The sequence below is a fragment of the Gopherus evgoodei genome, chromosome 1 (assembly GCF_007399415.2).
Source record: "Gopherus evgoodei ecotype Sinaloan lineage chromosome 1, rGopEvg1_v1.p, whole genome shotgun sequence".
NCBI lineage: Eukaryota > Metazoa > Chordata > Testudines > Testudinidae > Gopherus > Gopherus evgoodei.
In genome coordinates this window covers 122,802,067-122,815,843 of record NC_044322.1, presented here as the reverse complement: position 1 = coordinate 122,815,843, position 13,777 = coordinate 122,802,067, and the positions used below count along the sequence as shown (strand labels likewise).

Here is a 13,777-nt window from a genome sequence, read left to right as displayed (position 1 = left end):
TTTTACTGTTACATCCCCAAATGGTTCCTAGTATGTGTGGTGTATAACAATTTTCTGTATAACCAAGGTATTTATTTTTAATGAATCTGAACATACTGTGAAGCAGTATTTTATAACAGGAATGCTAGATGTTTTTTTTTCATTGTAAGAATTTTAAAATTCTGGAAATACAGGTTTTACTACATTAAAGGCAAATCTTTCTGCTCTCAAGTGCTCTAAATAAAATCTGGCACAGGCTGGAGAGTTTTTAAATTCTATCTCTTGCTCTTTCTTCCTTTCCTCTTTCTTTCATTTCTCCTCCCCCCTTCCCTGAATCAAATTATATCTCCAGTATCTGTCAGTTTTCTTCTTTCATTTACTCACCCATGTGGTATTTCCCTTTCTCACTCTCATCAAGTGTGCCATTTAAAGTATGGGCAAGCTATGGATCATGATGGCTACCATTTCTGCTGACCCTTTTCTCCAAGAGCAGAAGTCCATTTTGTGGAGCACTTTGAATCTGTATAGTGGCGCGGGCTTTTTTGGTGTCCACCATCTCCCTGAACCAAGATTATTCAAATTGGGACATGGTGTCTGAAAGTAGATGTAGGGAGCAAGAAGTCATGCCTTCACATTGGATCTCATATCAATTTGGGCACACAAGTTTATAATTATTGTTTTAAGTACTGTATTGTATTTAAATTGCTTAATGTTGGTTGTGACAGGCAATATTGCGGACAAATCTCATTCAGTTGAGTTCAATTTTATTGAATTAAGGTAAAAATCTTTTGAATTTATTGTATTAAAAAAGGAAATGTTTTTGTACTATTGTGAGATTATGTGGAACTTCTTTAGCAGGAAGACAAGATTTAATGCAATCTCTGGAAGATATTAGGAATGTCAAAGGGCTTTTTGTGACAATACATTTGCAGTTGGTTTCCTGGGAAGTACATGGGGGTGAGGGAAAGGCAAATTCTCTCTGAAGCCAATCTTTTGAAGCTTTGCACTGGGAGGAGAGATCCTGTGTGTACTAATTACATGCTTCTGGAAACTCCAGGTCAGAGTCCTCTGAACTGTGTAAAGGATGGACTAATCATGTTTGTGAATGTGCTTGTTCTGAGCTGAAGCTGTGATGATCTTGTCACCACAAAGAGAACCCCTTGAGTGGGGTGTTGGGCTCTGGCAGGAGCATGCCTTCATGTTAGAAGTGGGGTGATGTCTGTTAAGCTTATTAGCATGTGTGTGGGTTCTCCTATTGTTTTAAATGTTTTCTCTGTAGGACTTTTATCTTAAGAATGAAATAGGCTTATGTAAAAAGAATTGTTTGGTACTTTATAACTATTATCAGTCTCTGCAGAGAGAACAAGTACTGAACTGAGAAAGTGGGAAAAGATTCTAAATAGTGAATTCATTTTGTGTATTGTTATGGATTGCTTGTGGCCAACATTTTATTTTTTCCACAGGAAAGTGGACTTTCAGAAATGTAACTTACTTTGGTATTAAAACACCTGAAGGCATCTTTTAGATGACAATTTAAGTTGAGCTTTTCAAGCAGGAACGAAGTTATATTGTCAGGAAATAGCTTCTTGTCTTGGATTTTAGCTATTTTTATATGCACATTTATGTGCTTCATTTACAGATCTATCTTTTTCTTCTAGGAAGCATTCATTTAATGCTTACAGCAACTAGCATCTAGTAACTCTATGATATTGTATGGATGACTGAATAATCATTAATCAGTTTAGATGAAAATGTGTGTATGTATTATCCCACTGTAACAGGTCGTGAGTGGTCTGATTGGTCTAGTGAATTGCGAATTCCAGGAGATGAATTAAAGTGGAAGTTCATCAGTGATGGCTCTGTGAATGGATGGGGATGGCGATTCACAGTTTATCCTATCATGCCAGCTGCAGGTAAGTCATAATATATGATAGGAGGAGAGAGTTGGGTATTCATAAGCAAAGGTTGCAGTGTCCATTTATACATGTTTATTTAGAAAAGAGAATACATCAACAAAGTAACAAGATACATAAATAAGTGAGGATACAGTTTTGGCATACTCTTCTTAGAAAGATGAGTATCTGGATTAGAACTACAGTAACTCCTCACTTAACGTTGTCCTGGTTAACGTTTTGTTGTTACGTTGCTAATCTATTAGAGAACGTGCTCGTTAAAAGTTGCGCAGTGCTCCCTTATAACATTGTTTGGCAGCCACCAGCTTTGTCCACTGCTTGCAGGAAGAGCAGCCTGTTGGAGCTAGCTGGTGGGAACTTGCAACCAGGGTGGACCAGCAGTCCCCCATCAGCTCCCCTAAGTTCCCTTTACGGCACCTGCCCAGCAGGCTATCAATTGCCAGGCAGTTCAGGTGTCCCTGCCCCCACTGCCATGTGCTGCTCTTACCCTCTGTCTTGGAGCTGCTCCTGGGAGCCTCCTGCTTGCTGTGTAGGGATGGAGGGGAAGAGGGATGCTGATGTCAGAGTGTCCCCCTCCCCCGGCTCCTGTACCCTATCTCCAAAGAGCAGAGGTGGGGAACAAAACAGGGCTCAGGATGGAGGGAGCTTGCTGGGAGCAGCTGCTGTCTCAACTTGCTGATCTATTTAAAAAGGCAGTGTACTTAGTGGGGTCAGTGTACTTAAAGGGGCAATGTGTGTCTCTCTCACACACATGCACCACCTGGCACTTTGGAAAGTGGAGAGAATGGTGCGCTCCAGTGGAATAGCGTGGGTTCATCGTTACATTTAGTTTCCGCGGGGAATGTTTGCAGCCACTGCCATGCGTCTGTTGTCTCCTCCCTTCATTCATGCTGCCTTGTAGAGTGTGAGGCTACATTAACAACAATGTGTTAACCCTTGAGGGCTCAGCCGAGCGTTAGTTTATCATTTAGCAGCAAGACATTCCCTGGGAAATATCCCAACCTATTCCACCCTCTGACTCCACCACCTCAACCAAGCTTCACAATCATCATTGCTGTATACAGTATTAAATAGTTTGTTTAAAACTTATACTGTGTGTGTGTGTAAATGTAATGTCTTTTGTCTGGCGAATTTTTTCTCCCCTGGAATCTAACCCCTCCTCTTCCCCACCCCACCCCCCGCTTTACATTAATTTTTATGGGGAAAATGAATTCGCTTAACATCATTTCACTTAAAGTAGCATTTTTCAGGAGCATAACTACAACATTAAGCGAGGAGTTACTGTACTTGTTTTATAGTGAGTGTTGAAGGTGTTAGGATCTCAGGCCTCTTACTAAGATTCTCATGATAACTAAGTGACTAAAAAAACTACCAATTTTTTTCATAGGCCCTAAAGACCTCCTTTCAGATCGCTGCATTCTTTCTTGTCCATCAATGGACTTGGTAACATGTTTGCTGGATTTCCGCTTGAATTTTGCTTCTAATAGGAGTATAGTTCCTCGCCTGGCAGCGTCACTTGCAGCATGTGCTCAATTGAGTGCCCTAGGTAGGTGCATATTTAAAATGAAGTCTATTGATTAGATGTAAAAATGATACTATAAGCAATTTAAGTTTTTATTTTTGCCATTTTAGCTGCTGGACACAGAATGTGGGCCTTGCAGAGACTGCGGAAACTGCTGACAACAGAGTTTGGCCAATCTATTAACATAAATAGGATTCTAGGGGATAATGATGGAGAAGCACGAACTATGGTAAGAAGCTCAAATGATCAATAGTAATGTCTTGCTCTAATTTGTTGAATGTTCAAATTAATGTAATACTCATGAAAGGGGCCAGATGCAGCTGTGGTAACTGATATCTGTGGTAAGCTACAGACAGGGAAAGTACAGGTGGGCAGTTAACTTCAAATTTATTCTGGAGAGTCTTCATTTAAGAACAAAAAACTAGTTCATGCTCTGTACCATCTACTTCTTTGCATCTGAAATTGCTTGTAAGGGTGGTGTTTGATATGGACACATACCTGTTAGGATCTGGACAGAGCTCAAGTTACACATTGGTTATCAAATTGCAATTAATTTTCCATCACAACTACCCTAAGAATTTCCTTTTTCTACCGTTGTGTATATATAAGTGTATAGATTAACTTTGCCTTTCGTTGTTTTTTTTTTCCAGAGTTTCACTGGCAGTGCTTTAGCTGCTTTGGTTAAAGGCCTTCCAGAAGCTTTGCAGCGGCAGTTTGACTATGAAGATCCTATTGTGAGAGGTGGCAAGCAGTTGCTTCACAGCCCTTTCTTTAAGGTAACAAGATACTAATGTTGGATAGTTAAGTAGCATGGTTCTGTTGGAATTTTATATTAGCAAGCATATATGGTAAACAAAAAGTAAAATGACACTTCCAGAAAACTGCCACATTCTACATCAGGAACATCCAGTAAAGGGTCCACTGAGTGCATGCTTATTTCCAACTGGAGCTTAGTGTCACTGAACTAAATCACACCTCTATTGCACCCAAAAAGCAATATAGTTCCAGAACTTTTTTGTTTTTTTTTATTTTTGCAGGTGCTTGTAGCTCTTGCTTGTGATCTAGAATTGGACACACTTCCTTGCTGTGCAGAGACACACAAATGGGCTTGGTTCAGAAGATACTGTATGGCCTCCAGAGTTGCTGTTGCTCTTGATAAAAGAACTTCATTACCTCGCCTTTTCCTTGATGAGGTACTGCAGAAATATTTTCATATAGAGTAGCAGAACATGTGAGTGTGTTAAAAGAAATTAATAATGAAGCTCTGTATTAACAATATACTTAAATCTGAGGAAGAAAATAGCTGAGATTTAAACACTCTTATGCTAAGTGTTACTTAAAATACCAGTTACTCTTACTTAATGGTTTCTAATCCAGCATAACATTGCAGGTGGCAAAGAAAATCCGAGAATTAATGGCGGATAATGAGAATATGGATGTTCTCCATGAGAGCCATGATGCCTTTAAGAGAGAGCAAGATGAACAGCTTGTGCAATGGATGAACAGGTTATTATGTTAATCTGCCATAATGTTTTGGTCTTGTGACATTTCTAATTTAAGTGTTAGAATGAAAAGGTGAGCATATCAAAGCTTCCATTTTCAATCTTCTACACTTTTCCTTTGTGTTCCTTTGAATTATCTGCAGGAGACCAGATGATTGGACGCTTTCAGCTGGAGGTAGTGGAACTATTTATGGTTGGGGTCATAATCATAGAGGACAGCTTGGAGGAATTGAAGGGGCAAAGGTGAAAGTTCCAACTCCATGTGAAGCCCTTGCCACACTTAGACCTGTGCAATTAATTGGTGGTGAACAGACTCTGTTTGCCGTGACTGCTGATGGAAAGGTAAGGGTTACAATAAAGAATTGTTCAAGTTAGACTTCCCTGGCAAATGTCAGCCTGCCAGGGTGAGTGGGATTGGTTGACTCAGTGTAAATTTTGCTAAACTTTTATTTAAAAAAACCCAAAACAAACCCACACACAATTGCCAGTACTGACAGGGTGAACTAGGAACCTAGTATAATATTTTCTACTGTACTTACAGAAGATGATACCAGCTCTAAGCGTAGAGAGCTATGCTGATTTTAACAGACATCTGCTTCTGAACAAATGATTAACATTATTTTGAATGTCTACTCCTATTGATGGGAATGCTGATGTGCTTCATGTTTGTAGAATTGTTGATCAATAGTTTAAGTTAATGAGGGAAAGGAATTTAAGCCTTTCTTCTGTCTAATTTGTGTGATGTAATCAAAAACAAGGAAACTGAAAATTAAAGTTGAAATTGCTTAACAACTTGCTGTATGATAGTTTCCCATAGACATTCAGTATCACACTATAGCAGTCAGATTCATGAAATATAGACAGAAAGGGAAAATTTAGTTGTGAGACGGTCTTAATTTTTTTCTTTACTTAAACCTAGTTTGTGTAACTAAATTTTTGAAGGTAATTTAGAAAATTACTTTCTATCATGTAAATGCATGTAACTGACTCTTAAAATCTATGGGGGCATACGTAGATCTTGTTCAACCTTTTGGGACCATAAAAGCCTGTATGTCAATACTGTTTAGCAAGCCTACAGAGTTTGCGCTAAAACATCATTTCAAAATGGGGAAAAAGCTTCTATGAGTACAGAACAGCTGCTCAAAACGAAGTCTCTTGGAAGTTCCCTCTTCTCCCCATAAGAGAAGTTTAGCTTATATAGTAATGTAGCTTTTTCATATCAAGTGTAAAGACAAAGGCATTTGAGTTTCGATATATACAGTTACTCTAAGTGTATATATTCTGTACTTTCCAGGAAAGAAAATTCAGATGTGCAAAGAAGGTTTCTGTCCTTTATATCACCAGGGAAGCAATGAATACTAGAATCCAATTAATTGCATTGAGTGTATCATGTAGTTTAAATGACTGTTCCTATTCAGGAAGTTAACAATATAAAATACATTTTTTTTTCCATTCATTGAAGCTTTATGCCACTGGATATGGTGCAGGTGGCAGGCTTGGAATTGGAGGGACTGAGTCAGTTTCCACACCAACATTACTGGAATCCATTCAGCATGTGTTCATAAAGAAAGTTGCTGTGAACTCAGGAGGAAAGCACTGTTTGGCACTATCTTCAGAAGGCGAAGTTTATTCTTGGGGAGAGGCAGAAGATGGTAAACTGGGTCATGGAAACAGAAGGTAACATTTTGAAAACCTTTTATGTTGAGATGTTGATGCATATGTATTAATGGGATTTATATAGTTGAAGCATTGTACAAATATTGCCTATCTATAGATAGATCAAAGTCCTAGCTTTCCATACCTACTCAAGAATTAGGTTTTTTGAAACTAGAGAAGCCAGTATAATAGTTTAATAAAATATTTTTAGGGAAAAAAAAGTAGTCAATTTTTGATTTTTGTTATTGGCTATATATTGTAGTGTAACAAATCCATGGCTGCCTCAATGGGTGGCACATTCTGGGTATTTGGAATTCTATGGCACTGCAGGGATTAAAACTAAGATTCTGCTGCTTCAGAGGCATAAGCCCCATACTGCTTGAGCTGAATGAGAAACTCCATTCTCTGGTAGAGGTGCGGGGATTATGACAGAGTAGGGCAGTTCTGATTCCATCTGGTAGGGAATCGTAGTATATTTTACACTAGCAATTTCATCACAATATGTTAAATTGTGTTTTTAGTGAACATTGATTCATTTTTGAAGATAAATGTTTTGACTCCTTTGTTTTAATTAAGCCATTACTACTGTATTGGTTTTATCTGGGAAGTTATAGTAGGACAAATTAGCTGAAATGACACAAAGGAGTCTGAACAGTTTTGAGGTGTTTAAGTGATACTTCATAATCTAAATGAAAATGTTAACAGTATGCTTCCACAGTAAGTGACTATATGCTTATGAGCCACAATTATGCATAAGGCTGCGATTTTATCACAGAGGTAACGGAATCCGTGACTTCCAGAGACCTCCATGACTTCAGCCAGTGCAGGTTGGGAGCTGCAGGGCCCCTGCAGCCTAAGGAGGAATGGAGGGATGGTGGGAGACCTGCTCCATGCGGCTCTCTGCTTTCGTGGGTGGCAGGGAACCTCCACCGCTCTCTGCCTCCGTGGGCGGCAGGGGATCCCTGCTGCTCTCCGCCTCCCTGGGGGAAATGCGGACCCCTGGAGCTCCGAGCTGCCAGAAAAGGGGGACCCTGCAGCTCCAAACCCCCACAGGTGGTGGGGGTCCCTGCACCTCCCAGGCCACCCACAGCTGCTCAGGTTCCCCATTTTGTCCATGGATATTTTTAGTAAAAGTCAATTTAGTAAAAATCTTAGCTTAAAATATGCACATGGGAACTCATTGATAAAATATGTTGGTAAATATTTCTAGCCTGTGTGAACCTATAAGATTATAAGAATAGGATTATTCTGAATGATGTTTTCATACTTATTTTCTTTAGGAAAATTACCAGAAATAAGTAATATTTCAAAACGAGCAAAAGGATTCCAGAGAGTTGCTAGTTATGTATATTACTTAATTGGAACACTTTATTCAATCTTTTTGTCTGTTTAAACTATTCTATTTCAGTCCTTGTGATCGTCCTCGTGTAATTGAGTCTCTGCGAGGGATAGAAGTAGTTGACATCGCTGCTGGTGGAGCACACAGTGCATGTATTACTGCAGCAGGGGATCTTTATACATGGGGAAGGGGAGATATGGACGCCTTGGGCATGGAGATAGTGAGGATCAGCTAAAACCCAAACTGGTGAGAAGATATTGTTTGAATTAATCACCTGCAGTTTGAATGTCTGTTCTAAATATTTTGCTTTTTTGAATTTTTGCATATAAAGAATAAAGGTAGAAATATTTAGAGAAAAAGAGAATGAATTTACCATTTTGTTTTAAGAGATAGGAATGGGTTAAATAAATGCAACTACAAACTTTGCCAGCAAGCACTAGTAAGGACTGCATTGCAGCAGAGGAACAAATAAATGCAAAATGTGCAGCAGCAGCAGCAGCTGCTGCACATAATAAGGGTTGGAGCTCGCCATTGGAACTCATCCACACACACTACTTAAAAAAAAAAATTGACCTCCCATACAAGAAACAGAAATAATTTTTGATTGTCTAAACAAAATTCAGCCGTCCAAATAGGCTCTGTCCCTTACTCCAGTAAATAAATTGTGTCACTTCCTCACCAATAGCTCTTCTTCTGTAAGTCCTACCAGTGCTTCCCTATTCTTTCTGAAAATGAGCAGGCATTTCCCTCTGTCTTATGCATGCTGCTCCCTTTTCTTCCCTTTGTTCCCTTCTTCCAGCTTGAAAAAAATGTCTATCGATGAAGCGATAAGCAATGAGAACAATTGCAACTGATTATTGTTGTATAATTGTGTACTTAATTCTGGGAATCCAATACTGAAATACTATTAAGAGAAAAATGTTTTTGTTAACCAGTATTGTTAATGGTTATAATATTGGTAGAGGAGTTTCTGAAGTAAATATTCATGATGGGTGTAGATATGTGTGATTTGATCCTTTCTGAAGAGGGTTTTTTAAAAATGTATAAAGGACATTATTTGCAATTTGGAATAAAAAAATAAATCCATGGAAGTTAGATATACTGATTAGCTGGCTAGCAATAATTCAGACTTCACAATCTCATGGTAACTAGCCTTTAATAACTTAAATTTAGATTGTTTGTTAGTTCTCCTACAGAATTACTTGACACTTGAACTGACAGTTCATTTTATCATCTGGACTCAACTATTACAGTGTGAAGGTTAGCATTTCAGAAGATAGAATGTTGACTAGTTTCATACTCTTGTTTGGATGTTTGAATATTATAAACCAGCAAATAGCTATTTGCTAACATGCGTTTGTATTCAGTTTATGTAATACACGATAAAAATAAAAAACCAGAAATTGAAGTCATAAACCTATTCCTTGGTTACCTTAAATATTTCAGCAGCAGTTTTCTTCTATTTTTTGTTAACTGTAGTGAGAATTTACTTGGCCAAGATAAAAGGAATAACCCAGGTATTTAAAATATATGATACCTTAGTATTTTCATCCCAACAAAGATGACTAATAACTTTTCTTGAGTGTCCATTACTTCATTCAGTGATGTGGTCCTGAGCTGTTACCACCCCTCATTCTCAATAACGAGTTCCTGCAAGTTAACTGTTTTTGTTTGACTTACTGTTTGAAATTTAAAAAGTTAAGGCTTCTTATTGTAAACAAAAAATGGCGACTGTCTTTCAGGTGGAAGCATTGCAGGGCTATCGTGTGATCGACATAGCCTGTGGTAGTGGAGATGCACAGACATTGTGCCTAACTGATGATGATACTGTCTGGTCATGGGGTGATGGAGATTATGGAAAACTTGGGAGAGGAGGCAGTGATGGCTGTAAAGTACCAATGAAGGTATTTATATTTTACATCAGTTAAAACACACTCATTTTAGAGAAGAGTAATGAAAAGCGAGTTACCAATTTGCAGAAGCTTCCCCTTGTCTTTAGAGAGAAGGTTTTTCCTGGTGGTTACCACGGAGGCAGCTTAGACACACTGACTAGTAGTATAGCCTTGTGCTTGTATGTCTGAGTTACAGGGGTTGCACTTAGTTTTTCTTTCTTTTTCAGCAATATTGTTGCTTCCTATAGTATTCCTAATTTTAAATTTAGAGAATCTTTCAAGTGAGTAGAATCTCCTTACATCTCCACAGGCACATTGAATTTATACACTGTAAGATATGGTACCAGTAAATAGGGTGACCCCAAACCCCAGAAAGGAACAAAAATTGATTAAGCTCAACATCCCATTTATTGTAACTTGCTACATATGAATATATTGTTGACATTGGAACGTCTTAAAATATTGAGTTGAGGACCGTACAGATATCTGTTAGCATAAATATATTACTATATGGTGGTAGTGCTGTTATTCATATGTTAAATATCCTTATCCTCTAAATCGAGGAGAGGAGATGGCAGAGTATGCTATGTAAAATTTTATCCATTTCCCTGATCTTGGCTTTAAAAAAATTTATAAAAAAATTAAGGTTTAACTCTAATTTTAAACAAAACTTAAAAACTGGATGAGTGAAAGTTTTAGAAAATATAACTTGTGAACAGCATATACATTGAGTTCAGTTAAACGTGCACATACAATACTTGCAAACTGCAGAAAAGGCTGTTCACTCAGTCTATCAATCTGTCCTGCTATGTATTTAGCTGTGACACACTGATTTCTTTTTCCACACCTGAAGAAGAGCTCTGTGCAGCTTGAAAGCCTGATTCCTCTGCCAATAGAAGTTGGTCCATTAAAGATATTACCTCACCCACCTTGTCTCAGTCAATCTAGTTGGATTTAATCCTGTTTCCCAGATTGATTCCCTCACAGGCCTTGGAGTGGTTTAAAGTGGAATGTGGATCACAATTCTCTGTGGCTCTTACCAAGTCCGGAGCAGTATATACCTGGTATGTGTTTTGAATTGCAGTAAATATTAGGGCTGTCATTTAATCACAGTTAACTCACGCATTAACTCAAAAAAATTAATTGCGATTAATCACACTGTTAAACAATAGAATACCAGTTGAAATTTATTAAATATTTTTGGATGTTTTTCTACGTTTTCAAATAAATCGCTTTCAGTTACAACACAGAATACAAAGTGTACAGTGCTCACTTATATTAATTTATTACAAATATTTGCATTGTAAAAATAATAAAAGAAATGCTATTTTCAGTTCACCTCATATAAGTACTATTGTGCAGTCTTTTATCATGAAAGTTGCAACTTACAAATAGGTAGTTTTTTTTTGGTTACATAATTGCATTCAAAAATAAAACAATGTCAAACTTTAGTGCCTACATGTCCACTCACTCCTACTTATTGTTCAGCAAATCACTAACGAGAAACAGTTTGTTTACATTTATAGGAGATGATGCTGCCCTCTTCTTAAGTACAGTGTCACCTGAAAGTGAGAACAGGCGTTTGCATGGCAGTTGTAGCCAGCTGTCACAAGATATTTATATGTCAGGCCTGGCTACACTGGCACTTTACAGCACTGCAACTTTCATGCTCAGGGATGTGGAAAAACACCCCCCTGAGCGCAGCAAGTTACAATGCTGTAAAGCGCCAGTGTAAACAGTGCCCCAGCGCTGGGAACACGGCTCCCAGCGCTGTAAGCTAATCCCCTCAGGGAGGTGGAGTACCTGCAGCCCTGGGAGAGCTCTCTCCCAGCGCTGGCGCCGCGACCACGCTCGCACTTCAAAGTGCTGCCGTGGGAACGCTCCCGCAGCAGCGCTTTGGAGTTTCGAGTGTAGCCAAGCCCTCAGGTGCACTACAATGTTGGAATGTTAGCACTGAAATAATGCATTAGTGTGGATAGAATGGAGGAGAGTTGGTCAGAGTTATATGGCAGTTTGTGTATGTTGTGGTGATGTCTAATTAATAATGTATGTATATTACATATTTATATATGGTATACAAAAAAAGAATAAACATCTGTGATTGTGTAAGCAAAGCCACATCAATAGAATAGGAACAAAGGATGATATGAGGGTTTTCCTCTCGCTGCCTCACATTTGACATATTTGGAGACAGAGTCCTAGGTTGTATACTAAATATTTAGTATAAGTTTGGTTATTGGTCTGTGTGGAAAGAAGTATTCATGATGATGAATTCACATTTGGCCTATATTTGTAAATCTCAGCCTAAAACACTAGTTTCTGGTATAATGGTGACTGAGTACTAATTTGTCTTTGGTCCCCAATCTACTAACAACCAGGTCAGCTTTTAAAGTTGTCCAATCTTACTTGAAGACGAAATATTATGATTTTTATCGAGTTAAATTTTACAAATCTGAAAAAGTCCTTTTATAAGTGTCGTTGGGGGAAAAATGTTTGTACTAGTTATGTTATCTATATGCAGGGGTAAAGGAGATTATCATCGATTAGGCCATGGATCTGATGACCATGTGAGAAGACCTCGACAAGTACAAGGGCTGCAAGGAAAGAAAGTCATCGCAATAGCTACTGGCTCTTTGCACTGTGTTTGCTGCACTGAAGACGGTATAACGAATAAATATTTTAGTCGTTCTTATTAAACTTTATTTTGAAAAATGAAACATTTAAAAAAGTCTGAAATCTGATGGATCAACATTTTTAACGGGTCACAACCTGCCCTCCTTTTGTGCACTGACATTTGCATACTTCCCAAGCAACAAATCTCAGTTTGTGTTGGTGATCTAAAAGGGTATGCATACAATTTCAAGGTTTTCAGTCACTTAGTGGGGAAAAAAAATAAAAGCTAAGTTTCATAAAACGTTTGAGATGCTCTAAAGAAAAACATATAGCGTTAACAGTAATTGCAAATTTGTTGAGCTTTAAATGAGTGCACTACACTTTTCTGTTACCTAGGAAGTCGGTTCAACTTGCTGAAATGTTTAACTTGGTAAATGAAGTACGGAAGCAAACAGTCGTGTCTTACAGAGCAGCTTACTTTCATTTTAGTGTATTGTTTGAATTATTAAATGTTTCTTCTAGTAGATTTGTTTCTGCATTTAATTAGCAAGTTTACAAAAATGCTGGTGAAATATTACAAAGTAGGCATGCATGGTGGCTAAGCTTTCCTTTAATTCCTTTAATTTCACCAGCCATGGAACCATCAAATATAGACAGCAAGTAGTGTTTTCTATCACTGTAATTCTTGTCCTTCTTCCCAATTTCCTTCTTGTGTTTTAGATACTTAAATGAGTTTGTAAACCGGGCAGTGGACATATCTTTATACATGTTTGTACTGCAGCTAGCATAATGGGTTCTCAATTCTGATTGATTAGTAATTCTGAGTGTTTCCTTCATGGAGATAACAATATTTTTTGTTTGTAGCGGCTTGGAGCCCTAGTCATGGAGCAGGACTCTATTATGCTAGCTGCTGTACAGAGAACAAAAAGATGGTCCCTGTCCCAGTGAATTTCATAGGAAATAAATTTGATTTTCATTCTTCTTTTTAAGGAAAGCAAACATGTTTGTGTTGGTTTAGGTGAAGTGTACACGTGGGGAGATAATGATGAAGGGCAGCTTGGAGATGGGACAACTAATGCTATTCAAAGACCCCGGTTGGTTGCAGCACTTCAGGGTAAAAAAATAAACAGAGTTGCCTGTGGGTCAGCACATACTTTAGCCTGGTCAACTAGTAAACCTGCTAATGCTGGCAAGCTTCCTACCCAAGTAAGATTTTCTTTTAGTAAAGTTGGATATTGAAATTTAGTTAATGCAGTTATTAAAACTTTGCAGTAGCTGTTTTTCCTTTCTAAATAACTAAGAAAATGCATAATTCTAGCTTTGAATCAAGGCTTTAATTGCTTTTTGTTAAGATCTCCTTC

General features: G+C 38.1%; 1 protein-coding gene across 1 annotated transcript in view; it reads left to right on the top strand.

The window, feature by feature from the left end:
- Nucleotides 1-13,777, top strand: part of HERC2 (HECT and RLD domain containing E3 ubiquitin protein ligase 2) — a 199,988-nt gene that overhangs the window by 162,914 nt on the left and 23,297 nt on the right. Inside the window, 15 exon segments of the mRNA XM_030571144.1 lie at nucleotides 1,761-1,892; nucleotides 3,280-3,438; nucleotides 3,525-3,643; nucleotides 4,065-4,190; nucleotides 4,452-4,607; nucleotides 4,805-4,920; nucleotides 5,060-5,258; nucleotides 6,379-6,593; nucleotides 7,981-8,096; nucleotides 8,099-8,157; nucleotides 9,654-9,815; nucleotides 10,775-10,804; nucleotides 10,806-10,867; nucleotides 12,325-12,464; nucleotides 13,435-13,622. Of these exon segments, the coding sequence (XP_030427004.1) occupies nucleotides 1,761-1,892; nucleotides 3,280-3,438; nucleotides 3,525-3,643; nucleotides 4,065-4,190; nucleotides 4,452-4,607; nucleotides 4,805-4,920; nucleotides 5,060-5,258; nucleotides 6,379-6,593; nucleotides 7,981-8,096; nucleotides 8,099-8,157; nucleotides 9,654-9,815; nucleotides 10,775-10,804; nucleotides 10,806-10,867; nucleotides 12,325-12,464; nucleotides 13,435-13,622 (1,979 nt within the window).